Here is a 25,922-nt window from a genome sequence, read left to right on the forward strand (position 1 = left end):
GACGCGTTCATAGTCGGTAGTCGAGTTCCACCATAAGTAGGGAGCAGTGTCCCGAGCTCTAGCCTTTTGCCCTCATCGGGGGAGGAAACGATCGAAAGGGTGCTCATGCTCCTCCGCTGGGCTTGGCCGCCGCACTTGCCGATGTACTGCTTCATGAGCACTTCGAGAGTCTCACTCGACTCGTCTACCTCGCTGTCGCTCCCTCCGTTGTGTGCGAGCAAGCCAGAGAAGACGTTCTGGATATCGTGAACCTTGGATCGTAGAACCTGAAACTCGTAGTTGGTGACCATGGTAGGTCGGACGTCAGCGAGACTTCCACGTTCAGTCATGGTGGCGGAGGGCCACACCCGCCGGAGCATGTAGCGCCGGTTTGAGTGACTGTAAACCAAGCTCACACGGGGCTTGCAGCACTCTAACCTTGTGGGTTGGGCCCGCCCACCGCGAACGACCCACAGCTCTCTCGAGCTCCGCCGATTTGAGTTGGAGATCAAACGCCGCGGCGCCTTGCGAGCCATCTTGGCGGGCCTGGGAGGGCCATCGCTGACCTTGCTGGACTCCTGTCGGGCCTGAGAGGCGAGATTGACATCGACGCTGGCCGGCGCAGAGATGACGTTGGTAGCGACAGGTGTCTTGATAGGGACTGGCGCTGGTGCCGTTGTCTCTTCAGCCTTCCTCTTCTTTGAGGGGTCCAACGCTTTGATATCGGCCAACTCTAGACTTTTGTCCGTGTCATTGTTGAAGTCAGGAAACTTGACGCGGAACTTGGAGCTGCTGCGGAGCCCATAACCATCGTGATCTTCGCCTTGTAGAAAGCACGGTCTCCGTGGATCCAGCGTGCCATCACCATGTCGTTGACCTTGAATGTGTTGATGACTTGCACGTCGGCAGTTGGGGTTTCCGGGGTTTCGGCCTTCTTGCCAAGAATTGGGTGGTTTTCGATAGACCATTTCTCTGGCTGAGTAGCTTTCTTCTCCTGAGCCTGTAGCACAGCTAGCTGGTTGAGTCTTCCCTGACTCAAAGATTTGTAGCACTCTGACCTTGTGGGTTGGTTGGGCTTTCCCGACCTCCGCCAGTCTGAGTTGGAGATCAAACGCAGCAGGCGGCCATGGTAGTGCTCGGCGGCAGTGACAGACGGGCCGTTCTGGAAATCATCGCTGGCCAGTTCGGCAAGGCAGGTGAGGGAGGCCCCCGTTCTAATTCCTCTCGTACCAATCGGTATTCTCCCTCACGCCTAGCATGTCCCGCGGCACATGAGGCATGAAAGGGCCGACTGGCGTAAGGGAATTGTATGGAAGGGACGAAAGCAGGACTTAAGCTCACACCAAGCTTGCAGCACTCTGACCCTGTGGGTTGCGCTTACCTGGCGCACACGTCCCGTTGCTCTCCCGAGCTCCACAAGTCTGAGTTGGAGATCAAGCGCAACAAGCGGCAATGGTAGTGCTCGGCGGCGGTGAGGGAAGGGTCGTTCTGGAAATCATCGTTCGCTAGGTTCGCGAGGCGGATGAGGTCCCGGTCTAGCTCCTCTTCGATGTTCTCGTGCCAATCGGTATTTCCCCGCACGCAGGCGTGTCCTGCAACCCACAGAAGTCGCCGAGACGGGTGACCATTTATCGCCAGTTTGTGTCTCCTATGAGTCAAGCTCTCGAAGAGCTTGAAGCATTCTGATCTAGTGGGCTGGCTTCGCTCAGCACTAACCGCCCATGGCTTGTCCTGAGCTCTGCCAGCTGTCCTCGTAGAATCTGCTGCTGGAAGGTCACAATCTCCTTATTGGTTGTTATCGAGTGGACAATCAGCGAGCGTTCACCGGTCCGCATCGCATGCGAAGACGCAAACGAGGTGGCGAGGAGCCATGCCACGGAGTTGAGGACTCTGCCGGCTTCGATAGTAGGAATGGCTTGCGTCTAGATGGGAGTAGGCTTCTCGTATTCAAGGAATTTGAGGACATTGAGAGTCGACATAGAAAGAGACATTCGAAGCCACATCCGCACGGTGGATCAAGATCTGGTCTCAGTTCGGAGTTCGGCATTCACCGATGAAGAGGCAGGAAGGTGTGCTGACGAGACCGAGCGGCCGAAGGATGCAGGAGTGAATGTGTGCTGTGACTGTGCTGGGGTAGCGGCTACAAGACTCTTAGTAAGTGGAATGCAAACGAAACAGATGCTCTTTGTACCTGGTCAGCTTGGCGGTCCTCCTCAGCTGCCCAAACATGGTCTTCCAACCCACCCTGTCTGGTCCAAGGCCCGAAGGCGATACCTCAAAGGCTGACGAACGTCTCCAGGTGCCAGCGGCCGATCCAGAACATGCGATTGTAGTTGTTGTGTCGTCGATGGCACTAGCTCAATCCTACTCCTTGGACTCTTCCTTCACATCTTCAGTTGGCGCCAGCGGTCTGTGGGTTCTGCATCCGGGCGAACTTGCGCATGAGGGAGTCTCGGGAGTAGTTGTTGAAGTTGACACCCGCAACATCGGTGTCGTCAAGGGCACTAGCTCCACCGGCTCTTCTGCGGTCATTGTCTCGTCCTCCGGTGCAATCATCTGAAAGTAGCCCTTGTCTCTTGTCCTCGACGTGTAGAACCTGCTGCGGCAAGGTCATGATCTCCTCGAATGACTGTGGATCTGTTATCGAGTGGAAGAGCAGGAAGCCCTTGCCGGTCCGCGTGTCCTCCCCTCGCACGCATGGCCGAGTACTCCTCCTGGCCGGTCGGCTTACTGACCGGGAGATGAATCGTGATCTGGCAGGTTCGGTGGTGCGGTGTTGTCAGTGTTTGCGATGATGGACATGGATTGGAGTGGACTGAATGGGGCGTTCAATCCACGCGGCCACCAACAACCCCAAAAAATCACGTGACGTCCAAATCAGGTATAACGTCCCCTTAGTAAGTAAATTTTACACTGAGCATATTCCTCTTGACCAATCAGCTACTTTCCAGCTAAAGTGCTTCTAACAGTGGTGTTAGGCTTCCAAGAGTGTCGCTGAAGCAGGAGAATAACTGTGTGCCTAGCCTTTTCTTCAGAAAACAAGATGTAGGGGTTAAAATGCTAGATATCGGGCCTCCTCTTGACTAATCAGCTACTTATTAGCTGGGTTACTCCTGACAGTGGCATTATGTTCCAGGAGTATCACCTAAGCATAGTCACGTTTTGCAAGTTCACTAGATTTACAAAGAGGAAATCTAGACCTTTCACGAGTGCCTCCATCTAGTCTACCTTCCAAAAGCTCCAGTCTAATTTCATCACTGAGCGTTTGGATCTCAACGGACCCTCATCCTCTTTCCCTTACGTGGTACACGCCGGCTCGATGTTCCTACAGCCTCAATCTCGATCGCCGCCTTTATGGTTTTGGGCTTTCCATTCACTGTCCTCTATACTCCGGCCTCAACTTATTCTTCTTCATGCCCGCTCCAAGCCGCGCCTCCTTCAAGACATTGACATGCGTCGGCCACCGCAGGCAATGCGAGTCACAGCAATACCTCACTCGCCTTAGACATCTTCTTAATCAACTTCCTCCCGTCTTTCTCCACTCCCTTCAGAAGATCCTCCGCAAAAGGTCGCTGAGTCGCCTTCATACTCAACGCCTTCATCATCCACTTGTCCAGCTCATCGCTATCCTGTTGCCTCAACTTCCCTTTTCCACGTCCTCCTCAAGCTGCGCCTCTTTCGAGACATTGATATGCGTCGGCTTCCGCGGACACTGCTTATCCCAGTAGTGCCTATCCTTCGCATGCACGCCCGTCGGATTCTTGTTCCTTCAACTAGCCCACTTCCAGCCGATGGACTCCTGCTGCTCCTCCACCAGCGCCTTGCCTGTCGCTAGGTAGTGCACGCATGTCCCGAGACTCCAGACATGCGCCTTGCGCGTCGAGATGCGCGGTGGCTCCGGCAGCTGCCCCAGATACGTGCCCCGCAAGGTCGATCAGCGATGCTCGTGATTTCCGCAATGACGCTTTTCCGGTGGAGTTGGCATTAGGCCATTGGCGGAGAACTGCAGATCTCGAATCATGCCATAGCTGTTGGTATGGTCCATGTCCTTGCAGTCTGGCTGCACGTTGTCCTTCGATGTGATGTAACCAGCCAGATTGTGATCCATGATCAATCGCAGAAGTCGATTCAGCCATGTTAGATCGAACTTCTCGTAGATTTTGGAAAGCAATGGGACGCGACAAGATAGCCCCACACCGACAAAGAGAGAGAGAGGTACCGAATGCCGTTGCACCCGCCATCTTGATACTCCCACACCATCTCGAGGTTGTTGATGCCTTGGGCCCATTTGTAGGTCAGCAGAGGTGGTACTGCCGAGTCCGAAGGCCTGATCCAGGCAGGAAAGAGACGTCGCTGATCAGCCTAGGACCAGAGATACCGGTCGACATAGGCATCGGTAATCTTCTCGATCGGCTCGATGTCATAGACAGGGTTGATAGTGCTGTGATTGTCGTTCATATCGATGCCGACGTCTTTGAAGGACGTCTACATCATCCGCTTCGTTATCTCCACCGGAATGATCGGACTGCCCGTCCTCCTCCCCTCTTCCAGCAACGCCGCGCGGTCCGCCTGGAACGCGGCGACGGTGTCCTGGAAAGCGTGCTTGAAGCGCACCTTGGCGTTGATGGCGGCTTGCTCGCTGAGTGAGTAAAAATCGCTTGATCGGTAAATAGATCCCAAGTGCCTCGAAAGGACGTGTTCCGCGGGGCGTACTTGGCGGGCGTGAAGTGATCCCGCTGTGACAGTATCGACGCTGGATAGGAGGTACATGGATCTGCTCGGGGGATATCTTCGGGTATGTCAACATCCTAGTTGCCAGAGACGCCATGGATCTTTATCTACCCGAACGAGTCCTGGGGCGGCTCAGAAACCCGGTCCACCATAGTACTCCGGACTCGTCGGCCCCGTGGTTGGCGCCGATGCCGGAGAGTTGTCGGTTGCAGAGCGGGGAACCAGCCAAGGATCATACTGTGCGTAGGCAGGAGTGCTGTACTGAGACTGTTGCGGCATCGGGCCAAACTCGTACGCTAGAGCTGAGCGAAGGACTGCTAGAGGGGTTTCGGTGGCAGCGGCTTGTTCTGGTTGAGGACCCGCTGGCGCTGAACCATAGTGTCGATCGGACTAAGCTTGTTGGGGCCATGAAGCTGAAGTCGCCGCGTTGGGGTTTAGCGATCTTGCGTCGTGGGGATCGTGAGCGGTGCCTATTGGAATGGTGAGAGTCACCGCTTCCGCCGCTACGAGGAGCGTCTCCCATTTCGACATCGCCGTCTTCTTTCTTGACCTTGCTGCGGCTACGATCGCGACGGTGATCTCGACTTTGACGCAAGCACCCTCGCACGAAGCAGCTCCGAGGCTACTTCGTGCGAGGGTACTTGGCGTCCACCCATCTCAGAGAGGTCGGCCTAGACCGCTCAACCGCTCTGAGGAGCATCTTTCATTTCGACATCGCCGTCTTCCTTCTTGACCTTGCTACGGCTACGATCACGACCATGGGCGCGATCCCCGTCACGGTTATCCTCGCAGCGCGTACTGTCTCGATGTTCGTTCTTGACGGAGCTAGAATTTTTCTCCCGGTCGAGAGCTGCCGCAGCCGATGCAGCTTCCTCGAGCAGGGCCTCGAGATCAGAGAGTCCTGGAGTAGCCATTGTTGGAAGTGAAATTTTGAGTTTGGGGAGTAATCACTGCGAGAGCAGAGACTTGACGCAAGCACCCTCGCACGAAGCAGCTCCAAGGCTACTCCGTGCGAGGGATGCTTGCGTCCACCCATCTCAGAGAGGTCGGCCACCTCCAAATGAAGCTGGGAAGTTGTCAGTACGTTTGAAGTGGTGGAAACTGGTGCCGTTTGACTTACAAGGCCTGCCTCGCTGTCCTGTGGAAAGCGTGATGATGAAGACGGAGGTCGGTGGGGCAAGACAAGGTCTTTATGGGTGTGTGAGCGGCCTTTTAAGCGAGGGGCGCTTGGCCTGATTAGGACGGCCGGGCCCCACTTTCTGACTTCATAGAGGCGGGCTAGGAGGAGTGAGAGGTAGTGGCACATATTTAGTCATTTTATGGGCGTACAGGCTACTGGCAGCGGCGCTAGGAGGGTGCTTAGATATTTCACTTCAGGTGGCAGAAAGAGCCTAGCAATTTCTATTATGGGAGCACATACGCCTTAGAGTATCTAGTTAAAGAATGCGGGGAGCAAGGGAGATTTAGGAGCAGTCCCCACGCTGGGAAAACACTTTTGATAGGCCGCACCTATTACATTGGGGTGGGACGAGTTCCTCCTACAGTGCCAAACTTTTCACATAGGAGGACGGTCCTCGACTTGGCTCATAATGGCGCAGGCCGCTCGCTTTGACCTTGTGATTCATAATCTGGATAGATGATGGTAAGAAGGGAATACCAGGTCATCAGATAGTCAGGACTGCAAATAGTGTGACAGTTCCGCCTTGATCAGACGGACTGCAGCTCGGTGCCCCATCCCGTCTTCACGACCGACTGAACCCCGTCCATAAGTTTGTAAAGTAGTCGTTAAGCCGCACACGGCGCTGCTCGATTGTCGATCTTGGGAGAGGCTCGGTGTAGGTCTAGCCCAAATCACGCAGCCTGGCGACCTTGCTCTCGTAACGGACGTAGACATTGTTGGAGTTTGCGTCGAAGCTTACTCCTTGCCCGTCTGACGCAAAGGACTGAGGTGCTAGCCGATTCTTGCGACGATGGACAAGATGCGGCCAATCTGCAGGCCACAGAAGGAGTCTAGGGCTACTGGGCAAGACGAAGTGGAGCTGCAGCTGGCGAAGACGACGGCCTGCAAGCCCGTAGCGTGCTGTAGATAGCTAAGGACGGACGCAGCGTATATATAGCTGAACGGAACATCCTCGAGGATGTCCTTGCCGATGTGCTCCCATGGAATGGTATTTGCTGCAGCGTTTGGTACCGATTTGTTCTTGTACAGCCTCAAGATGTCTTTCCAATTGCCACGAAAAGGACCTACAGTCTTGAAGAACACTTTGTTGACAAGAGGAGACAGTCCACGAATCCTACGAAGGGTGCGATAAGTAGCCACCAGTGCTGAGTCTCCAGAAAGGGTCAGGGCAGAGCGGACACCAGAACTGGACTCGAGTAATGTGCATTCAGGCGTGGCGCCCTTCATCTTCTTGAACAGATTCTCAAGCATCATGAGCTCCAGTTCCACAGGGAGCGCCTCCGTGGAGCCTTCGGCTTTGAGAGAGGCCTTCACTTCGGGCGACTTGATCCAAAATGTAGCTTATAACACCCTTGACTGGACAAGCATTCGAATGGGGGCTCGACATACATTTCCTAGGGTGGCCTTCTTTTGACACGCTACGCCGCTTCTCCCAAACTTCTTCTGTTTCTTAGCTGGACGGCGCTCGAGTTGCAAAGGGAGTCGCGCTCTGTCACGCTGGCCGGCAGGTGCGCAATTGCCATTGCCGTTGGCGACCGAAGACATAGTGTTTTAGGCTTCGCCGGCTTTTATCACGTTTCCAGAACCCATGCGACCTCCATTATCGCTCAGGAACACCTGAGACTTCATCGCAGCGGACCTGATGGGCGGGTATGCCAGGATGAACTTGGGTATGAAGGAAACGGGCGGAGGGTGGTCGTATGCCGGGTTCCGGCTTGCGCGCAGAGGTCGCTCTCAGCGCGCAGTGGTGGACCGATGCAGCGCTCGTCTCAGCTAATGATCAACACTTGATTGTGGCTCGTAAATGGAAATGAGGTCGTACGTCGTCGTAAGCGGGCACTTTGCACCTGTGCGAGATGTGTCAACCGAAGGGAAGAGAGATATTGGAAGAACTTCGTGAGCTGGATCACAGAGGCGACAACGTAGCGCACCGATGTGTGGCCTAAGCAATAGACCTAGAGGCACTGTTTCGCCGCCCGTGCGGCGGCCTACAAGAACGAGAAGGGGCTGCGGAGGGCTCGAGACTACGCTGTGACGGGGAACTTCCGGCGACGCCTCCGTCACTGAACTGCAGGTAAGACAGGAGATACGAAGGCAATTTTTACTTCTTGACACTATGTGCCGTGTCAATGCAGAACTCTTTGGTGTGACATCAGACGTGTGGAGGTGTCGTGGCGTCTAAAGATATAAAAAAAGAAAAGTAGTACCCTCAGGACTCGAACCAGGTCCTACCACACGGGAAACAAAGTGCAAAAAAATTTTTGAAGCTACTCTTTGATAGAGCGTGTCATCCTTAGTGCAGGGGCCAGGCTAATCTTCTCTGTATCGCTTCAAATTGACCAAATGCCCGAAGGCGAAGTGCGTTGAATTTCTTGGAAATATATACCTCCAGAGTGGGGCTTTGTTTTGACAATCTGAGCTCAGACTAGTACTCACGTGTCGTCAAGAGCCCCTCCACCTCCACACCAGACTGTATCCTCTCTAGTTCGACTTTTCAATAGTGTTCGAGCAAGCCCGCTTGACCGTAGCAGCGCGCACTTTCGCGAATGCTCAACCCCCAGCGCAGCCCGCCCAATCTCAACCTTTTCTTTACGCGTCCAGCATTTCTTCCAAGACTTTGTAGCTCAGGATTGAACTCACACCGAACAGTCCTACGGTTAAGTGTACCCCCTGACTTCAATGGTAGTTCATGTCATCGACAGCAATCCGTTGCTTAAGCGTTTACTTCTCATTACTAAACTTACTTCGTGTAGTATAACGTGGTGTCTGTTATCGTGAGTTTCATCGGCATACCGAGAGCTTTGTCCGCCGACCCGTGAGTGACGCAGTGCCGAAAGTTGAATCGCGCCAGCTTCAACGCCTTCACCTTCCACTATCCACCCCCGCTCACATTTCTCCCCGCAGAAAAGATCATGTTCTGCTCTGTCTTCTCTACGCATGCACTGGCGGATCTCCTCCATTCCACCCCAGCGCCTTATCGACCTGCTCATCACACACCATGCTGTCCAAAAACCCGTCCGCCTCCGCCGCCGAAGGCCCTGACGAAGTTCCCCTCGCCTGCATGCCGATAGAGGCGGAGGACGAGACAATGACCGCGGAAGAGCTGGTGGAGCTAGTGCCCTTGACGACACCAATGTTGCGGGTGTCAACTTCAACAACTACCCCCGAGACTCCCTCATGCGCAAGCTCGCCCGGATGGAGGACAGCTCGCAAGCTGAACGAGACCAACTCGTCAAAGGAGAGTGCCAGCAAAAGACGGCGGCCGCCGACGAGACCTAGGTGAAGTCGTCGCTGGTTCCTACCGTACGTAAAGCCCAACACTAAGTCAGGGGACTCGTCAAGCTGATACAAGCGATAGCCAAGGATGAAGACCGCAACCGCCGCCAGTCGCCGTGACTATAGGCTCTACCCCATCACCGGCGGATCACCCCTGGTCGTCAGCATATACAGAAAGCGGAACATCTTCCTCGGCCAGCACGGCCGTGTCGTCACTGTTCTGGCGCGGTGACTGGCCCCAGCCTGAAGCGCGTCTTGAAGATTGGTCCTAAGCACCGTGGCAGTCCCTCAAAGATCTCCCTCACCCGCTCCCAGGTAGTCAGCACGGTGCGTACATTCCACACCGAACACTTATGAAGGGCACCGAGATTGACCTTATACCAGATTGTGATCGCAACGAGGTTGCTGAACCTCCCCTTTCGCTATTTTGACTTGCCTGCGGAGTTGCAGCTTATGGTCCTCAATGAGCTGTTTCCGACGGCTCGTGGGGGAACGCTGAAATACATCACCACTCGCTCCGGTAGATCTGCTCTCACCATAGGCGGAGACCCCAGTCCAGTCATCGCCTACAGGGCACTCCTCCGAATTTCGAAGAAGTTCAAGCGCGCAGACGTCAAGCCCCGCTTCTAGGCCATGGTCACCCACTTCGAGGGTGATTGGGCGGAGACATCGTTCGCCTCTATATGCCTATAGCTTCCGCCAACCCAGCCGAAACTCTCCCTGCGAAGATGATTAAGAATGTTGTTGTTCGGGATTACGAAAGTACTCCAAGCGCTCACGCTACTAGAGTTTTCCGCTGCTTTTGAGACTCTCACCTTCGCAGGCAACACCAGAGACGGCAGCACTCGAGTCTTCTGCGACTCCGGTTTCATCAACAGTACACTTGAGGGCTATATCGAGGACTTTATCGGGGCCATAGGCGTATACTTGGAGCCCCCAAGGCGAACGGCAAGATCGCTTATGACACCAACTACGACGATATCTACACGAAGTATGAGGCTGGGGTAGCGCAGAGGCTCATTCCAGGGGAGAGTTCGAGGGAACCACTAGATAAGCAGACTATTGTCCTCCAGACTCAGCGGCTTGACGGAGCCTTTTTGCTTTTCCTGGATATTTACAAGGGGGGAAGGGCAAGAGGGCTGGATAAGTATCCATGCGGAGATACTTCTATAAAGTCTCCACGCTTCCCCCAGGGTACGGTTGCTTCAAAGCAGGAGACTTAAGACGAGGAGTTGAGCTTAGGCGGGGCTGCTCTGTTCTCGCTGAGCATATGGATTGTTGGGGCGATGAGATTTCTTGAAGTAGAAATGGAATGAACCTTCTTGTCTGACCGACGTAAGACTATTGACGGTTATTGCATTCAATGTGACCCTCTGCTCAGAACACAACGCAGCTGCACATTGTCAAGTAACCCTCGAGGCTACTCCACACCTCAATTTCTACCCAAAATTTGACCACACTTATCGAGGCAGAGCAGCTCGATTTTTACCATTGAGATAATGATCATGCTATTGAGTGAACCCCTTGTATCCGTAGTTGCCTGCCCAACGCTATTTGTAGCTTGCACATTTGGTCGCCGAAATCGGCATTGGTCCAGTTCATGTAACTCTTCACGGCGTCCGTTGAGTGTTCTCGGCATACCGAGTGCTTCGTGTCTCGGGGGATCAGTGACCGACACGCGCCCGGAAACTTCAACACCACTCGTCCAGCTCAAACTCCTCGTCCAGTCCCGCACCCCTCTCTCTACTCAGCCTCCTCCCTGCGACGGCCACGTCCCCCACACCTGTACAAGCCTGCCACTCTCCGCACACCCGCCATGTCAGCCTCTAGCATGGCCTCACCAACCTGCGCCGCCGAGGGCGTCGTCGAGGGCATCGCTGAAGGTCGTGAAGAAGAGTTGGCTCCGCAACAACCGGCCTCCACCGTACGTACTATCAAGGACGAGAGTTGCGAGTTTGCTTGGCCTAATACGTACCAGTCGTCGACAGAGTCCGCAGGTGTCGTCCGCGGCCGAACTGCGAAGGGACATGTCTTCAGCGCCAGCGTGTACCGCAAGAGAGAGACCGTCCTCCACCGCCAACTGTCCAAGGGGGCTCCGATCCTGCATATCTCGAAGCGGGGCAGTGCGAAGAGCAGCAGGAAGAGCAGCGCGAAGTGCCGCGGCCGCTCCTCGAAAGCCAATATGGCGGCCTCTGATATCATCGACGCGGTAAGTCCTGCAGTTCAACGTCCAAGACGAGTTCCAAGCTAATGCAGCACCAGGTTGCATTCCTCATCCGACGACTAGGCATCCCGTTTCCCTGGCACGGCGAAATGGCAGCCGAGCTCCGCATGATGATCCTGAACGAAGTCTTTCGCAAGGAGAAGGTCGGCATCCTGCAATACGTCAAGACCAGCCCGGGAGCCTCAATTCTCACCGTATCTGGAGATCCTACGCCTGTCATCAGCTACAGAACCATGTTGCGCATCAAGAGCTTCTTTGAGTCTGGGGAGGTGGAGCGCCGCTTCTGGGCCTTGGTGTCACACTTCGAGGGAGATTGGGCGGATATTGTTCGTCTCTACAAGCCCGCGGCTTCGGCAACGAAGCCCACCACTCTGCCCGCCGGCAAGATTCAGAAAGTAGTCGTTCCAAATTTCGAGTCCAACATCAGCAAAGCCCAGGAGGCAATCGCCCTCCTCGAGTCGTCACCAAAGTTCGGAAGACTCGTCTTTGCCGGAAAGGTCAACGACAGCTGGGATCAGGCTTCTGACTTCCTCCTCAGTGGCCTCGCTGACTACCTGGAGAATCTCGCTGGTGGTGTCGGCGCGCATGTGGCTAATTTGAACCGCAACCTGATGGTTGGCTTCGAAGGCGACTACGGTGGCGTATACACCAAGAACGAGGCCGAGGTGACTAGGCTGCACGGCCTGGGCCAGCGCCCAGCTGCAGGCTTGGATGCGGCCACCGTCGCACGGCGTTGCCGGCGTTTGGACACAATCCTGCCGGTAGTTCTAGGCATCTTTCCGCAATCTAGCTGGGCGGCAAGGGCTAACATCGAGGCCTGTGCCGATGACTCCCTCTGGCCTGCCTAGACGAAAACGGTTGGAGGTTATCTACGTTCGGCGCACGTACAAGATACGTTGGGCGTCGTTCGGCCTCGTTGCCGTCCACATTCCCCGGACTCTTCCTCTAGAGAATAGTGGTTCCTTCAGATAGACTCTCAATCAAGCACAGTCTCAAATCTCGGGTCAAAAATGTGATATCATAGCACTGCGGTGAGATCGGTATTTGGTTTTTTTCGCTAGTAACCCCCTTCAACGAGATCAAATTAGCAGGTAACGCCCCCAGATTTATAAGACGCTGAGGCTATAGTTAGTATTCATTGCTTGAAATGTGAATGTGCGACTCCGCTGCCCTGCTTCTAAAGAATTGGTCTAAGATTGCGTAGAGCATACTTCGCTATTCACGATGGCTATGTCTGTCCGAAATTCCACATCTTTAGTATCCTAAAGGCAAAAACAAGGGAGATAATGATGCAGACAGAGCCACGCTCTCTGCAATAGCTTCAAGCATACGCCAATCGAGTGAAAGACTAAATTTGACATTCGTATCAAATTCGCCGAAATTGCGGGATCAATCAAGGCAGGATCTCAACCCGCAACCTCCCGTCGGCACCCAGCCAGTGGCTAATATTAGACTGGACGGGTGCGCTACCTTTGCGCCACTCAACCTTTAATTTGTAGATTCGATGAATCTCGCAGCTTATGTGTATTGATTGCTAGACATCCGATGAGAGATCTTGAAGCCGTCCCACCTTGGAGGCTGCGGTTGGGGATCGTGGGTTGTGGGGAGCATGTTGGTGGGGTTGACCCGTCTAGGGCACTACCGTCGGTGCTTTCCCTATACGAATGGCGAATACGCGCATCGTCATCGCTTGTTTGCGATCATACCTGTAACTTCAAGGTGCTTCACACCTTTTCGAACGTCAGTACCAAGGTAGCATCACTCAGGCCTGGATTCTGCAGCATTCCAGGATGATCTTCGAGAGGGGCTTTATTGATGACCGGCATAGATCTATGTCTTGTATACTAACAGTTCGCTGGCGCGTTTGAGCCACAAGTTGAATGTAGTGAACACTCCCAGCAGTGCCTTCCCGTCGTCAGAACTGTCCTGAACGAGGGCTCAATTTTAGTCGATGACGAATGCAGCGGAATTTGCATGTAAGAAAGAAGCAATACAATCATACCCGCTTCAAACAGGCTCAAAACCGCAGCGGGATTGCTCGCCCTTTTGCGATGTCGGAGGGCCAGTGGGACCTTCAAATCGTTGTAAGGTGATCATACTCCACGGCATCACTTCCATGTCTCAATCCCCAAGGTAGATGAGTTGAGATGGTTTGCTCAGCCCAACGCCTTGTCTTCACGGAGGCTCCCTAGAATGGTGCGGCTAATAGCACATCTCCGTTATCGCTTAGTAGCCTCCCATACTCAAGGCACTGCTGAAGGCGTTAGATAGTTGGCATTTATCATGTCCCATAGGCTTAGTTTGAGTGGTGCATTTGTCATGAGCGATTTTGGGTCACGGAGTGGAGAGTGGAGTAACTGCACTGGACGGCATCCCCCATTAAATGAGAGAGGAAAGAGAACGGAGAGAGAAAAACAAGATGAGTATGAAGAAGGGAATGCGTAAACACTAAACACTACTAGCTTTGTCCAATCTAGATGCGATTTCGGAGAGCGCAGCTATGGGATGGGATGTCGAAACAGAAAGAAAGGAAACATAAGCGGCATCAAACCGTTCTCTGCACGACTTCATGCCACGACCTAGTAGAGTCTTCACTCTCTTTCTTCGCCATCCGTATTCTCTGCGTCTTATCCACTTTGCTCTCCTCCGCCTCTCCCTCGTCTTCGTCTTCTCCGTCGTCATCCCTAATTGAGCACAGGCGGCTAATCCCGAAGTAGCATCACATTCAATTTGGACAGGAGACCACTAAAATCTCCTCGAAGAATCAAACCATGATGTTCCCGTAGTCCTCGGCGAAGTTTTGGGCGTTATGAAGTCGTGGAGGTTGCGGCAAAGATGCAAGAAACGCTTCGTTCATCATGCCGCCTAGCGCCGCCATGTTGTTCGGCTTGGATAGGGCGAGGCGGTTCCACAAAATGCTCATCGCTCTGCTCCATTTGGATGCCATCAAGCCGTGGGACGGGAAGCGGTTCTAGGAGAAACCCGCTAGGCTTTTTCATGCTTGTGATCTGGTTCTGAAAACATCCGCATCAAATCCCGTCCTAACTCTATTCGCGCCCAGCTGCAGGAGGCCGCGGACCATGTCATCTTGGAGAATGATATCGACGCGATTCATATTAATGCACCAGAGGCTGGGGTAGCGCCCTGGGAGAAGTCGATTAGATCTCTAAGCCCACTGGACGCCAGCTCCTCGATGCCAGTCATGGTTATGAACATGGCGAGGAAAATTCTGCAACGACGATAGCCCAGATTTGGTTTTCAAGTTGATTCGGCTTTTCATTGTTGTTTTATGTCCGCCATGCATCGAGACGCGAACCAACTGTGTATTCCGGCCACGCACGTGAAATCTCATCCATAGTACCCCCAGACAAACTCTAGAACCATGCCATGATATGATATCCGTACCTCTTCCACAAGAACTCGCTCTCCGCAGCGAGCGGACCGATCATCCTTGGACCGAGCCCCGCTCGCCAATTTTCCAATGCCTCCACGTTCATCCCGACACCACAGGGTTTTATGAATATTGGATCAGCCTAGTGAGTGTTGGAATCATGGTACACCCTGCTGAGAACGTTAGCGATGAACCCTCACGAGGTGTGTGTAATCTACCACCATGCCGATTGTCACTTTCTCCCCGCCCTCTTCCTCCTCCACGGCTTCGTTTAGAACTATGTTGAGGAAGACCTAGGCGCAAGAGAGTCAGAATTATTGCCAACCCTTGCTCTTCCCCTCCAAGGATAGATCACGCACATCGTAGCCGCGCAGCACGCCTATGACCTTTCGGCTGTCGTTCAGTGAGACGAGGAGACGCTTGTCGAGGTACTGCGCAGGCGGATTAGCATTGAAGTCCGCTGATTTCGAAAGGATAGATCCCCACATCGTAGCTGCGCAACACTCCTGTGACCTTCCGGCTGCCGTTCGGTTGGAAGAAGAGACGATCAGGCGTATCATAGCCGCGCAACACTCATATGACCTTCCGGCTGTCGTTCAGTTGGACAAAGAGATGACTATGCACATTGTAGTTGTATAACACTCCTATGACCTTCCGGCTGCTGTTCGGTTGGACGAAGAGATAACCAGGTGTATCATAGCCGCGCAACGTGCCCATGACCTTCCGGCTGGCGTTCAGTTGGACGAAGAGACGGTTGTCGAGGGACTGCACACGCGGCTTAGCATTCAGGTCTGCGCTATTCTGAATGTCCTCACGCACCCATCATCATTCGGCCGCCGTTCAGTTGGACGAAGAGACGCTTGTCGAGGTACTGCGCACCCGGTTTAGCATTCGGGTCTGCAGAGTTCTCACTTATTACTCACTTTCTTTAGCTCTGGTTAAGATTGCGGCATCTTAATTCGGAAGTTTGCATTCCACACATCGTAGCCGCGCAACACTCCTATGACCTTCCGGCTGCCGCTCAGTTGGACGAAGAGATGCCTGTCGAGGTACTACGCACGCGGATTCGCATTAAAGTCTGCAGAATTCTCGATGCCGTTACGTAGTTTCTCTAGCTCTGGTTGAGCTTGCGGCATCTTCATTTCGAAAGTATTGACCCCACGCATCATAGCCGCGCAACACGTCTATGACCTTCCCGTTGCCGTTCAGTTCCGGGAAGAGACGACCGCGCACATCGTAGCCACGCAACACTCCTATGACCTTCCGGCTGCCGCTCAGTTGACGAAGAGACGCTTGTCGAGGTACTGCGCATGCGGATTAGCATTGAAGTCGGCAGAATTCTCGACGCCGCTATATACTTTCTTTAGCTCTGGTTGAGCTTGCAGCATCTTGATTTCGAAAGGATAGATCCCCACATCGTAGCCCTGCACACTCCTGTGACCTTCCGACTGCCGTTCAAAGAGACCACCACGCACATCGTAGCCGCGCAACGCGCCCATGGCCTTTCGGCTGTCGTAAAGTTGGACGAAGAGACTACTAGGCGTATCGTAGCCGCGCAACGTGCCCATGACCTTCCGGCTGGCGTTCAGTTGGACGAAAAGACGCTTGTGGAGGGACTGCACACGCGGCTTAGCATTCACGTCTGCGCTATTCTGAATGTCCTCACGCACCCATCACCATTCGGCCGCCGTTCAGTTGGACGAAGAGACTCTTGTCGAGGCACTGCGCGCGCGGGTTAGCATTCAGGTCTGCAGAGTTCTCACTTATTACTCACTTTCTATAGCTCTGGTTGAGCTTGCGGAATCTTCAATTCGAAGGATAGATCCCAACCATCGTAGCTGCGCAACACTCTTATGACCTTCCGGCTGCCGTTCGTTGGATGAAGAGACGGACACGCACATCGTAGCCGCGAAACGCGCCTATGACCTTACGGCTGCCGCTCAGTTGCACGAAGAGACTACCAGACGTATCGTAGCCGCGCAACGTGCCCATGACCTTCCGGCTGCCATTCAGTTGGACGAAGAGACGCTTGTCGAGGTACTGCGCACTCAAGTTAGCATTTAAGTCTGCACTGTTCTGAACGTCCTCACGTACCCATGACCATTCGGCCGCCGTTCAGTTGGACGAAGAAACGCTTGTCGGGGCACTGCGCGCGCGGGTTAGAATTCAGGTCTGCAGAGTTCTCACTTATTACTCACTTTCTTTAGCTCTGGTTAAGCTTGCCGCATCTTGATTTCGAAAGTAGAAGTCCCACACATTGTAGCCGCGCAACACTCCTATGAACTTCCGGCTGCCGCTCAGTTGGACGAAGAGACGCTTGTCGAGGTACTGCGCACTTAAGTTAGCATTCAAGTCTGCACTGTTCTGAATGTCCTCACGCACCCATGACCTTTCGGCTGCCACTCAGTTGGACGAAGAGACGCTTGTCGAAGTACTGCGCACTCAGGTCAGCATTCAGGTCGGCAGAATCATCAATTCCTGTCCTCACTTTCTTTAGCTCCGGTTGAGCTTGTTGCATCGTAGCCGCAACGCTCCTATGACCTTCCAGCTACCGCTCAGTTAGCCAAAGAGACGCTTGTCGAGGTACTGTACACTGTGGTCAGCAATCTGGTCTGCAGTATCCTCGATGCCGCAACGTACTTTCTTTAGCTCCGGTTGAGCTTGCGGCATCTTGCAAGATTAGCTTGCCAAGAAAGACACTACCAGGTACGTGTCTTCGAATGGTGCCGTGGTAAAGGCTGGGGAAGCACTTTTAGAAGAAGTGTGGTGAAGACAGTGGAGTTGTGAAGATAGTGAGGTTGTGAGGTTGACGTCGTGGACGTGGTCGCGGTTGACTTTCGCGCAGCCAGAACCGGAGAAAAGCCGACGCGATTTAAGCGAGTGTATCGCGCTGCCATGATGTCCAAGAGTGCCTTGAATGTACGATAATTTCTGCGGGGTAGCGGACCGCCCGTCTCCGCTGCGATCTTCTCTTCCGGCGTCATCGTGCTTCGACGGCGGGCCTCTTCTTTGGCTGTTCTGAGCTTCTCTCGGGTGGCAAGTGTTCGAGCATCGACGATATCGTAGTAGATGATGTCGAACTCGAGCGTAAATTTTGGAGCGCGGATAAAGAGCGTAATCGTGTATTAGGGAGGCGAGGCATAAGAGGTTGTTTGCTGAAGGATGTGGAGGTTCAAGGTGATGGGGGTTGTTGAAGCCAACTTGATTGTTCTACCACATCTCGGGACATTTTTATACACGGAACCAAGGTTTTCAATCCAAAATTCGCATTTGCAGTACTTCTTACACACTGCCATGATCAATCTGTCATCATCCATTTCTACATGTCGCCGTAGTGTTGCCCAAGCATCAAAGCAAATACAGAAAGAGAAAAGGAGCAGGTTCCTACCTTTTCACGTTTCCTTGTTCGCTCGCTCGATAGAGCGCAGTCAATTCCGAATTACTTAAAGGCACAATAATGCCTTTTTTGAGATCACAAGTTTCCATGCCAAAGTAATTACAGGAAGGAGGGGCTTCATGAAGGGGAATGGGACGGGGGGAAGAGAAGTGGAATAAAATGAAGCAAGGAGAAAAGAAGTGGTCTCCAATGGTTTCTGCTCTCCAAAGGTAGTCTCGTTCATGCGTTCCCTTGTCAACTTTTGGGTGGTGGACAACCGTGAAGCTTCGCCCGTACCAGGACCATCGCATCGTATATCGTAGCTTTTGTGAGGACCGGGTTGAGAAGGAGTCGCGTGATGTTAGGTCTGATCGTGTGAGGTTGAAGCGCCAGGGCCGTCGTAAAAGGACGTGATGGATGCGTTAGACATCGACTAATCGTTGTATGTTCGCTGTACGGCATACCAAGCTGAAAAAGGCCAGGTGTTCTGCTCACAAGGTGTAATGTCGTCTTCGCTACGCCTGGTCAAGCGCATTCATGAAAACCTGAAGGCGGTGGGCCATCTGAGACTCGAAATATTGATTGAGCGTGACGGAGTTTATCTCTCTCTGAGCCGTGGATCGACAGGGTGTCTGAACCTTGCCTAGAAGGTGAAGCTTGCGCCAGGCCACTTCGTGACTCTCGTAGGCACCTTCATAGTCGGCATTGAACGAGATCTTAACCCCCTTCTCCTTTAGGAGAAACCAGAACCACATAGAGTCCTGGCAAAGAAGTTGATCAACGTAGCATACGTTTCGATTTAGGAACGTGGGCGGCACTGGAACAGTGGGATCAATCTCGCCGAGGCCGGCAAACGTTAAGGACTTTAGCCCTTGCATCGTCAAGATGATGTCACACACCTCTTGCAAGTTTGCTCTACTGCCACCAGTGATAATGATCGCACGAACCAAATCCTGCAAGTCAGATTCTGTGGGGGAATCAAACAGTGGACGCAGCGTGTGGTACACTCTTTTCCAGTCCCCTGTCGGAAACTTGCGCTTCCAGAAAGCCTCACCAAGTTCGGCGTAAAGTGGCTTGCAGGTCAAGCTTAAAGCCAAGTAATCGATAACCGACTCAGGGGTGCGCGAGTCTTCGACCCGATATCTCAGCAAAAGGTTAGTGCGCGGGGGAGGGCGCGCCAGTAGATGGGAGTATCCAAGCGCTCTACGCCCCAGTGGGCCTTTCAGGCCAACGACGTGACCAACTACTCGCTTTAGAAGTTCAGTGGGAAGCAGTAGCAAAGGAGATGTAGTGTTGCCAGCCTAGTCAAAAGATTAGCCATGCGTTGATATGCCGTCATGTCAGTTCGGACACACGAACCGGGTTTGCGCCTTGCGCAGGAGCCTGTGTGCTGGGCTGGGCGGAGTCTTGTGCACGCTGTGACCGGTGAGGCTGCGGCACCGGAAATACATATCCCCTGACGTTGTCGTATAGCATAGATGTGTCCATGACCCGCTGTTGGAGTGGATACGCTGGTGCCGTACCAATAGCTCTGGATAGTTTGTAGTAAGGATTCACAGCGCCATTTGGCCCTTCGCTCTCCGTATATACCCTCATGTAGGGAGGGGAGAAGCCTGATAGTGTTGCTAGAGGGGCAGGAGGCTGCTGAGAAGACGTTGGCTGGGTTTGACCCGGTACTGCTGGGATGGGTTGAGGCGCCACTAGGGTAGGGGGAGGTGCCAAAGTAGCAGCACTCGTCGGCGAAGGAACTGGATAGACGACCGCCTGTGCTGAGAGTGGCAGAGATGGAGCAGCAGTGGGTTGGGCGTGCAAAGTGCCCTGCAGCTGGGCGTTCACGGGGACTGGAAGAGCGGGTGCAGCATGCTGGTTTGTTGCATTGGACTCATTGGCGCCAGCGGCCTGGGGCATTGTTTTCGAGCTCGGGGAGCTTTCTTGGTTCGACTTTGGGTTCCTCCGCTTCGTCACTCCAGCGCGTCCTTGAGCTTGACTTGGGGGAAACGGCTGCCGTGGAGGCGGCAATTTCCCATTCTGCGTACGTGTGACTGGCATCGTGACTTGAGCCATTAGTACTAGCCGCAAGAAGTACGTACGAGCAAGCATACCTGGATGTGCCGATGAGTTCTTGTTGCGGAGTTGGCATTCGAGGTCGTGTTCTGTTTTTGGGTTGCGGCAGCGGACCTCTCACACTAGCTCTATTTCGGGTTTATGCATCATGCCTTTTGCGATACCATTTCTCGAATGCCACCGACATTCACTAAGCTAATACTGATATCTTTCAAGAGCGTAGAGTAACAAATATAGATGTCCCAACGCGGGAAGAGACATGGAGTTGGGAAAAGGAGAAGGTACTACCAACATCATTTCGATAGGTAAAACGTCGAAAGAGTAACAAATGTGACCAAGTCGGCGGGATCTAGAGTTATTTCCTTGTGAATTCCCCTATATATTCATCGATCAACTACTATTCGGAGTACTGCTAATAACAGCATCGAGTGAACATGAATGGAGGTTCAGTTCATGATGCAGTACTGCAGTGGGATGTGAACTTGAGGCTCGCAACCACGAAGGCAAAGTCGTTTCAGCATCATCAGTAGCTCAGAAACAAGGCTTCTTCACAGGGAAATATGAATGTAAAAGGGAATTTGATTCCATCGTCTTCTTTTCAAATAGTTCACCAGACTACCAAGGCTTTGTAAAGAGAGCGCAGAGGATGCGAAACAGCATGAACTTCAACCATCTACGCTACATCAGCCTCTCCCACATAACCGAACAACTCGAGCCAGCTGACACCTCCGACATGTCCTCGTCCTTCCCAAAATCATCATCCAGCGGCTTTGCGAAGATGCTCTTGCACAAGCACCTCGTCAGCCAGATCGACTATGGCTCAACCGAACAGCAGTCTAGGAAACCAGAGTTAGCCACAAAATACTATCATGCCATCATCATCCCGCAACGATAAAGGAATGCAAAGGTAATAAAAATGTCGGGGTTGGCGTTCTCAAGGACCGCAGAACGCCATCCATGGTGCAGTCAGTCCGAACAAGTCGGCGGCCGCTCCCTCTCCGTCGAAAGGATCTACCGAGGTAGTATCCGAAATTGAGAGAGGCATTGTTCACTTTGCCCCGTTGGTATTTGATATTGGCCCCACTTCGTCCCTCAAGCCACTGTGACAGACAGGAAGGTTTCGTGGGGCCGTTTGAAAGAAATGAACCGAGAAAGAAATGGTGGGCGCAAACAAAACAGACAAGGACGTACCTGAGTATCAAACCAGCCACCCCCAATTGTCCTGAGAAGGCGTCCTACCGCTAGAAGCGAGATATACGTCAGCCACGGTCCTTCGAAGCCTCTTCGGTATAGCACTGCTGCTTGGACGGTTTACGTTTGGGGCGATCCATGCCGTTGCGATGCTGTGGTTCTGGTGCGGATGAGTCGGTTTTGCCAGCAATGGAGTGTAAGAGCGAGGTAACTTGGGAGGTATTTGAACCTCCTACAACACAGATAGCGACTGCTCTTCCGCGGACATGGAATACTTGGTGACCATACCTTTGCGGGCCCTCTCTTTCGCTTCGTCTACTTGATCGCGGAAGCAGGCATTGGGGTTCGAGGCTTGGGAGTCGCAGTAAAAGGGCTCTCCTTCTCGCGGTTGCCGTGGCATAGATGCTACACCACCGGAAAACCTGGAGTCCAACCAAGTCAGCTTGTGTTCCATCTTCAAGAATGCAACTCATCGATCGCAGAAGGGTTGCTGTCCCTCAGATGTAACGTTATGAGATGGTCTGGGTTCTGTCTTCTCGCCACGGCTGGGCGGTACGCAACCAGTCGTCCGAGCAACGATTGCGCCAAAATCCACTGGGAGAGTCGAGCGTCTTGGGTGTGACTGTGTTGTTGATAAAGAGGAAAAAGGAAGCTTACTGCGAAGACTGAAAAAGAAGTGACCTCAGCGTTGACACGTCGTAGCAGGCGAGAGTTCTACATGTCTTCAGTGCTGTTAGCGAATGAGCGCGGTGGATGACCGTGGAGGCTGTACTTACGAATTCCTGCAACGACAACATTCGTCAAATTTCTGCTTGTTGAACTGACGCGGCTCCTCCACAAATCGTTCAACTTGGTCCTCGTTCTGCACAGACTTTGCAGCGTGCATGCGCTTCCTAACGAGTGTCTTATGATGTGCAACGCACCCTTTCATCTTTGCGAGCTTGTCTCGCAAAGTGGCGATCTGCTCAAAGCGTTAGTAATTGAAGCATCCGCCGAGAGTGGCCAGACGTTACTGACCGAAGATCCGGCTGACGAGTAGCTCGATTTGAGGCTAAAAGGATGCGATATGCCGTCTTGGGTGATATTGCCGTATCTTCGCCTGACGAGTAGCTCGATTTGAGGCTGAAAGGATGTGGCATGCCGTCTTAGGTGATATTGCCGTATTTCCGGCTTCGCAGAGAAAATAGGACGTTCAGCCCCATGGGCGGGCTGAAGAGGTGGTCAATGAGCGTAGTCGTGGTTTGAACAAGAGGTGATGAAGGTGGCAGGTTGTTGGCCGCAGCAGCTGCGGATTTTGTGGTGGCCGCGGCAATGTGGGCCACTTACTCAGCAAGCTTCTTGTGTATATCTTTCCGCTTTCCGCTCAATAGCTAACTTCCTCACCTTCATCAATACAATATCTCTTTGCTACATAGCTTGTCTTGGCCTGCTTCCTCACCTTCATCACCTGCTTCTTACCTTCATCACCTGCTTCCTTACATTCATCAGCACAACACCTTCTGACTACACAGCTTGTCTTGATCTGCTTCCCCTCTGACTGTCTCTCAGCAACCTCAGAAAACACGCTAACTACTTCGAACTAGCAGGTTTCTGTTGTCGGTTATCTGCGCGCTGTCGCTTCTCACTTTCTTCGTCTCATCAACATCAGCTTCAGAGATGACGCCCGACACCTTTCTATGGTAGCCCGAGGCCACGCATCACGATTCTGCAAGCAAGATTGAACAAACGTGTCGTGCAAAAGGAGTCCAGGGGGACGTGCAAATGAGCTCGAGGGTTGGATCAAGTGTAGATGCTCCAGTCGAGTCAGGGCAGCAGGGCGTCGGCAATTGGAGAAAGCACACCAAAACAGCACGGCACGTGGTGTACATGAGGTACCACGTCGGAGCTCTGCCCAGCAACTTCATGACGACGGTGGAGGTATCATAACCACGAGAACATATTTTCTAGATAGAAATAGATTTTCAAAGAGTACATGGGGGCCTAGTGCAACGTGTTATGGCCTTATGATTCGACATTCTCCCGTACTAGCCCAGTTATCATCGCCTCTCCCAGTCCTCCATCTCTTCCTCCTTCGCAACTCATCCGCCTCAAGCTTCGGGCACGCATTACTTTCCCTCTCATGACGACGCGCAGAGGCCACGTGCTCAGATCAAACAAGTCCGTCGTACTGGTGGGTTCCGGGGCTTCCAGTAAATTTGGCAAGGGGAAGACGCGACTTTTATCAAGACCCGCAACGACATTCAAGATAGCACCGCGAGCGAGCGGAACATACTACGTCTTGAAGATACTGCGCCGCGCTCATAAATGGAGGCGGCGGAGGTTTTCCCAAGGTGATACATAAATCTTTTAGGGGAGCAAGTTTCTAGTCGGAGAGGTGGAAGTCCTGAGAGTGAGTATCCAAAACAGTACTAAGGTAGTCGAATATAGTTATGGAGGGCTCCACAGCGCCATTGTTACGGCCCATGAGGAGTACGGAGAACACAAATGCTTGAAATTGGGAAGGAACTCTCCTCGTCGAGGCCTTATCCTGTCCCTCCCCGACGGTGGAAAGGTCCAAGTTCATTTCAAATCAGATTTAGCCTCGAAATCTCAACACAGTTTTACATTTGATCAGCTTCTCTCATCTCATTTTTACAAGAACCACCTCTTTGGCGACCAGGGAGCGACAGTATCAAATTCAAAGACTTAGATCTTGCTCACGCCGTCCGGTTGACGAGCGCTTCAGATATAAAACATGAGATTGCCCAGAGCGAGAAGAGAGTATTCGCAATATCCTGTAATTCTTCCCCGTTTTACTCTTTGTCAAACTACAAATCGACGATCCTCCCTCCAGCACTCGCTTTCTCGAGTCGCCCTCTCACGTCCTCACTCTCATGTCCTCCTTCGCTATTGTGCCGTCATTCTCCACTGCAATGGATGCTGAGGCCTCGAGCTGGATCCCACGGGAACAACATGCGCGGTGATGATGGACAAGGTCGACGTAGCAGGACATCACCCGAGCCGCAGCTCTGCGTTGTGATGATGAGGGCAACACTAAACCTGTTCACAGGCAGCAGTCGATTTGCCGAAGGAGCTGCAAGGGGCATAGGAATGATGGCGGAGATGCAGGAGAAACCTGTAAGGGTGCGAAGAAGGCACACCACCAAGCTGAGAGCAGAACCAAATGCCGGTAAGCTCTCAAGCGGTGCTCTCGGAGTGGTCACATCAGGCTCAGTAGGAACGAGCGGACCTAAAGATGCTGCTAGAACTGCAGGAGGATGTAGCGGTGGAGGCAGCGATGACAGGGAAAGGATATGTGATGTGCTGAGATTGATGCATACTATCAGGGGGTCCATTTTCGATCCCATATCGCTCTTTCACAGCTGTAAAGAGTTCAAACTGCTGCCTGATAGACTCCATAATGAAGATACAGCGGTCATCCAGGAGAAAGTTTCACACGAAACGACGCACAATCTGAACTCTTCCAGCTTTGGTCACAAACTAGAGTTACATTGCTTCTCTGCTCAGTACCAAAAAAAAAATCCGGATTGATGGGTAAACAACTAGACACATCGGAATGGCGGGATAAGGTTCATCAATAGCCAGCTTATGGCAATCTTAGTCCCTTTCTGGGCTCCATCTTGACCTCAAATTCCGGTCTCTTCGTACACCGCTGACCTGCTGCAGTCGACATAACGAGAGCGTCTGATAGCCTTGACATGAACGGCTTGAGGGAGGGTATGTGCTACTCCGACATCGTATCGCGAGGTCGGGATCGGGTTGAGAATTGGATTAAGACAAGACTCTGCCCGGGGTAAGCGTTAGAATCGGGGCGAAATCTACACCTAGGTTGGTTTCCTCCGTCAACATGTTTCAATATCATTTTATCCAGCTGCTAGGTATAATCTCTGGCGGTAGGGCGCTGAGCGGCCTATCATGGTTTCAACAGGCAATATGGCATCGAGCAGGAACCCTGGAAACCCAAGAACAGCAAACCGAACGTGTAACCGGGAATGATCATAGAAGTCTTGTGTGCGGCGAGTTTCTTTACCGTATAATGTTTTCGTTATCACCGTTGGCGGATATGTCGAAATCATCTTTTGACTTCTTGACTGCTGATGAGAGGCTAATGAGCTAATATTTTTGCCTGACTGCGGCAGTAAGCATGAAGTCATTGTGCTTAATCAATATGGTATCTGCACCTATATATGAAATCGTGCCAGCCGGCCAGTTTAGCGTCTAGAACGGCGGGAAGATCGACGATGGTGAGGTCGCGTTTGAGGCCGTTGACGATCGCTTCGGAGTGAGCAATCCGCCAAGTGAGGAAGGTGAGGGAGTGTTCTTTTCGGATACGAGGCCCCTAATCGGACAACATTCTCTCGTATCGTTGACACCCACGAACTGCCTCTACCACGACCGCGTTCAAGTCCGAGCTTATGAACGAAGATCTCGCAACAGATGCTTGAACTAGTACCCGTAGTGCCCAGTATTTGTTTCTAAAAAAGGCGACGCTTCGCGGTCTTCCTAGATC

At 52.8% G+C, this 25,922-nt stretch overlaps 9 protein-coding genes across 9 annotated transcripts; 2 read left to right on the forward strand and 7 right to left on the reverse strand.

Moving 5' to 3' along the window:
• Positions 1-497: 497 nt before the first annotated feature.
• On the reverse strand, positions 498-1,001 carry BDZ99DRAFT_24548 (uncharacterized protein; the record flags this gene model as incomplete). The annotated part of the gene is made up of 1 exon (XM_033713631.1): positions 498-1,001. A coding segment is annotated over exon 1 (450 nt), but the record flags the coding sequence as incomplete, so codon positions are not given.
• Positions 1,002-2,371: 1,370 nt separating this feature from the next.
• Positions 2,372-2,698, reverse strand: BDZ99DRAFT_531120 (uncharacterized protein; the record flags this gene model as incomplete). Its single annotated transcript, XM_033726435.1, has 1 exon — positions 2,372-2,698. A coding segment is annotated over one exon (327 nt), but the record flags the coding sequence as incomplete, so codon positions are not given.
• Positions 2,699-4,341: 1,643 nt separating this feature from the next.
• BDZ99DRAFT_514095 (uncharacterized protein) lies at positions 4,342-5,624 on the reverse strand (the record flags this gene model as incomplete). Its single annotated transcript, XM_033724802.1, has 4 exons — positions 4,342-4,420; positions 4,469-4,768; positions 4,868-5,078; positions 5,396-5,624. 4 exons carry the CDS (start codon positions 5,622-5,624, stop codon positions 4,342-4,344), a joined length of 819 nt encoding a protein of 272 aa, XP_033584840.1.
• Positions 5,625-6,661: 1,037 nt separating this feature from the next.
• BDZ99DRAFT_470822 (uncharacterized protein) lies at positions 6,662-7,435 on the reverse strand (the record flags this gene model as incomplete). Its single annotated transcript, XM_033721664.1, has 2 exons — positions 6,662-7,213; positions 7,280-7,435. 2 exons carry the CDS (start codon positions 7,433-7,435, stop codon positions 6,662-6,664), a joined length of 708 nt encoding a protein of 235 aa, XP_033584841.1.
• A 1,453-nt stretch (positions 7,436-8,888) lies between these two features.
• BDZ99DRAFT_514097 (uncharacterized protein) lies at positions 8,889-9,796 on the forward strand (the record flags this gene model as incomplete). Its single annotated transcript, XM_033724803.1, has 4 exons — positions 8,889-9,169; positions 9,254-9,394; positions 9,451-9,493; positions 9,551-9,796. The coding sequence occupies 4 exons, from the start codon at positions 8,889-8,891 to the stop codon at positions 9,794-9,796; spliced, it is 711 nt and encodes a 236-aa protein (XP_033584842.1).
• Positions 9,797-10,982: 1,186 nt separating this feature from the next.
• On the forward strand, positions 10,983-12,238 carry BDZ99DRAFT_470824 (uncharacterized protein; the record flags this gene model as incomplete). The annotated part of the gene is made up of 3 exons (XM_033721665.1): positions 10,983-11,090; positions 11,145-11,375; positions 11,429-12,238. The coding sequence occupies 3 exons, from the start codon at positions 10,983-10,985 to the stop codon at positions 12,236-12,238; spliced, it is 1,149 nt and encodes a 382-aa protein (XP_033584843.1).
• A 2,725-nt stretch (positions 12,239-14,963) lies between these two features.
• On the reverse strand, positions 14,964-17,451 carry BDZ99DRAFT_374381 (LSM domain-containing protein; the record flags this gene model as incomplete). Its single annotated transcript, XM_033714918.1, has 3 exons — positions 14,964-15,074; positions 15,762-15,833; positions 17,422-17,451. The coding sequence occupies 3 exons, from the start codon at positions 17,449-17,451 to the stop codon at positions 14,964-14,966; spliced, it is 213 nt and encodes a 70-aa protein (XP_033584844.1).
• Positions 17,452-18,672: 1,221 nt separating this feature from the next.
• Positions 18,673-20,206, reverse strand: BDZ99DRAFT_470826 (uncharacterized protein; the record flags this gene model as incomplete). Its single annotated transcript, XM_033721666.1, has 2 exons — positions 18,673-19,458; positions 19,517-20,206. The coding sequence occupies 2 exons, from the start codon at positions 20,204-20,206 to the stop codon at positions 18,673-18,675; spliced, it is 1,476 nt and encodes a 491-aa protein (XP_033584845.1).
• A 1,274-nt stretch (positions 20,207-21,480) lies between these two features.
• Positions 21,481-22,551, reverse strand: BDZ99DRAFT_514102 (uncharacterized protein; the record flags this gene model as incomplete). The annotated part of the gene is made up of 5 exons (XM_033724804.1): positions 21,481-21,644; positions 21,701-21,834; positions 22,070-22,126; positions 22,189-22,373; positions 22,426-22,551. The coding sequence occupies 5 exons, from the start codon at positions 22,549-22,551 to the stop codon at positions 21,481-21,483; spliced, it is 666 nt and encodes a 221-aa protein (XP_033584846.1).
• Positions 22,552-25,922: the final 3,371 nt, after the last annotated feature.

Source organism: Mytilinidion resinicola (assembly GCF_010093595.1).
Source record: "Mytilinidion resinicola strain CBS 304.34 unplaced genomic scaffold BDZ99scaffold_1, whole genome shotgun sequence".
Classification (NCBI taxonomy): Eukaryota; Fungi; Ascomycota; class Dothideomycetes; order Mytilinidiales; family Mytilinidiaceae; genus Mytilinidion; species Mytilinidion resinicola.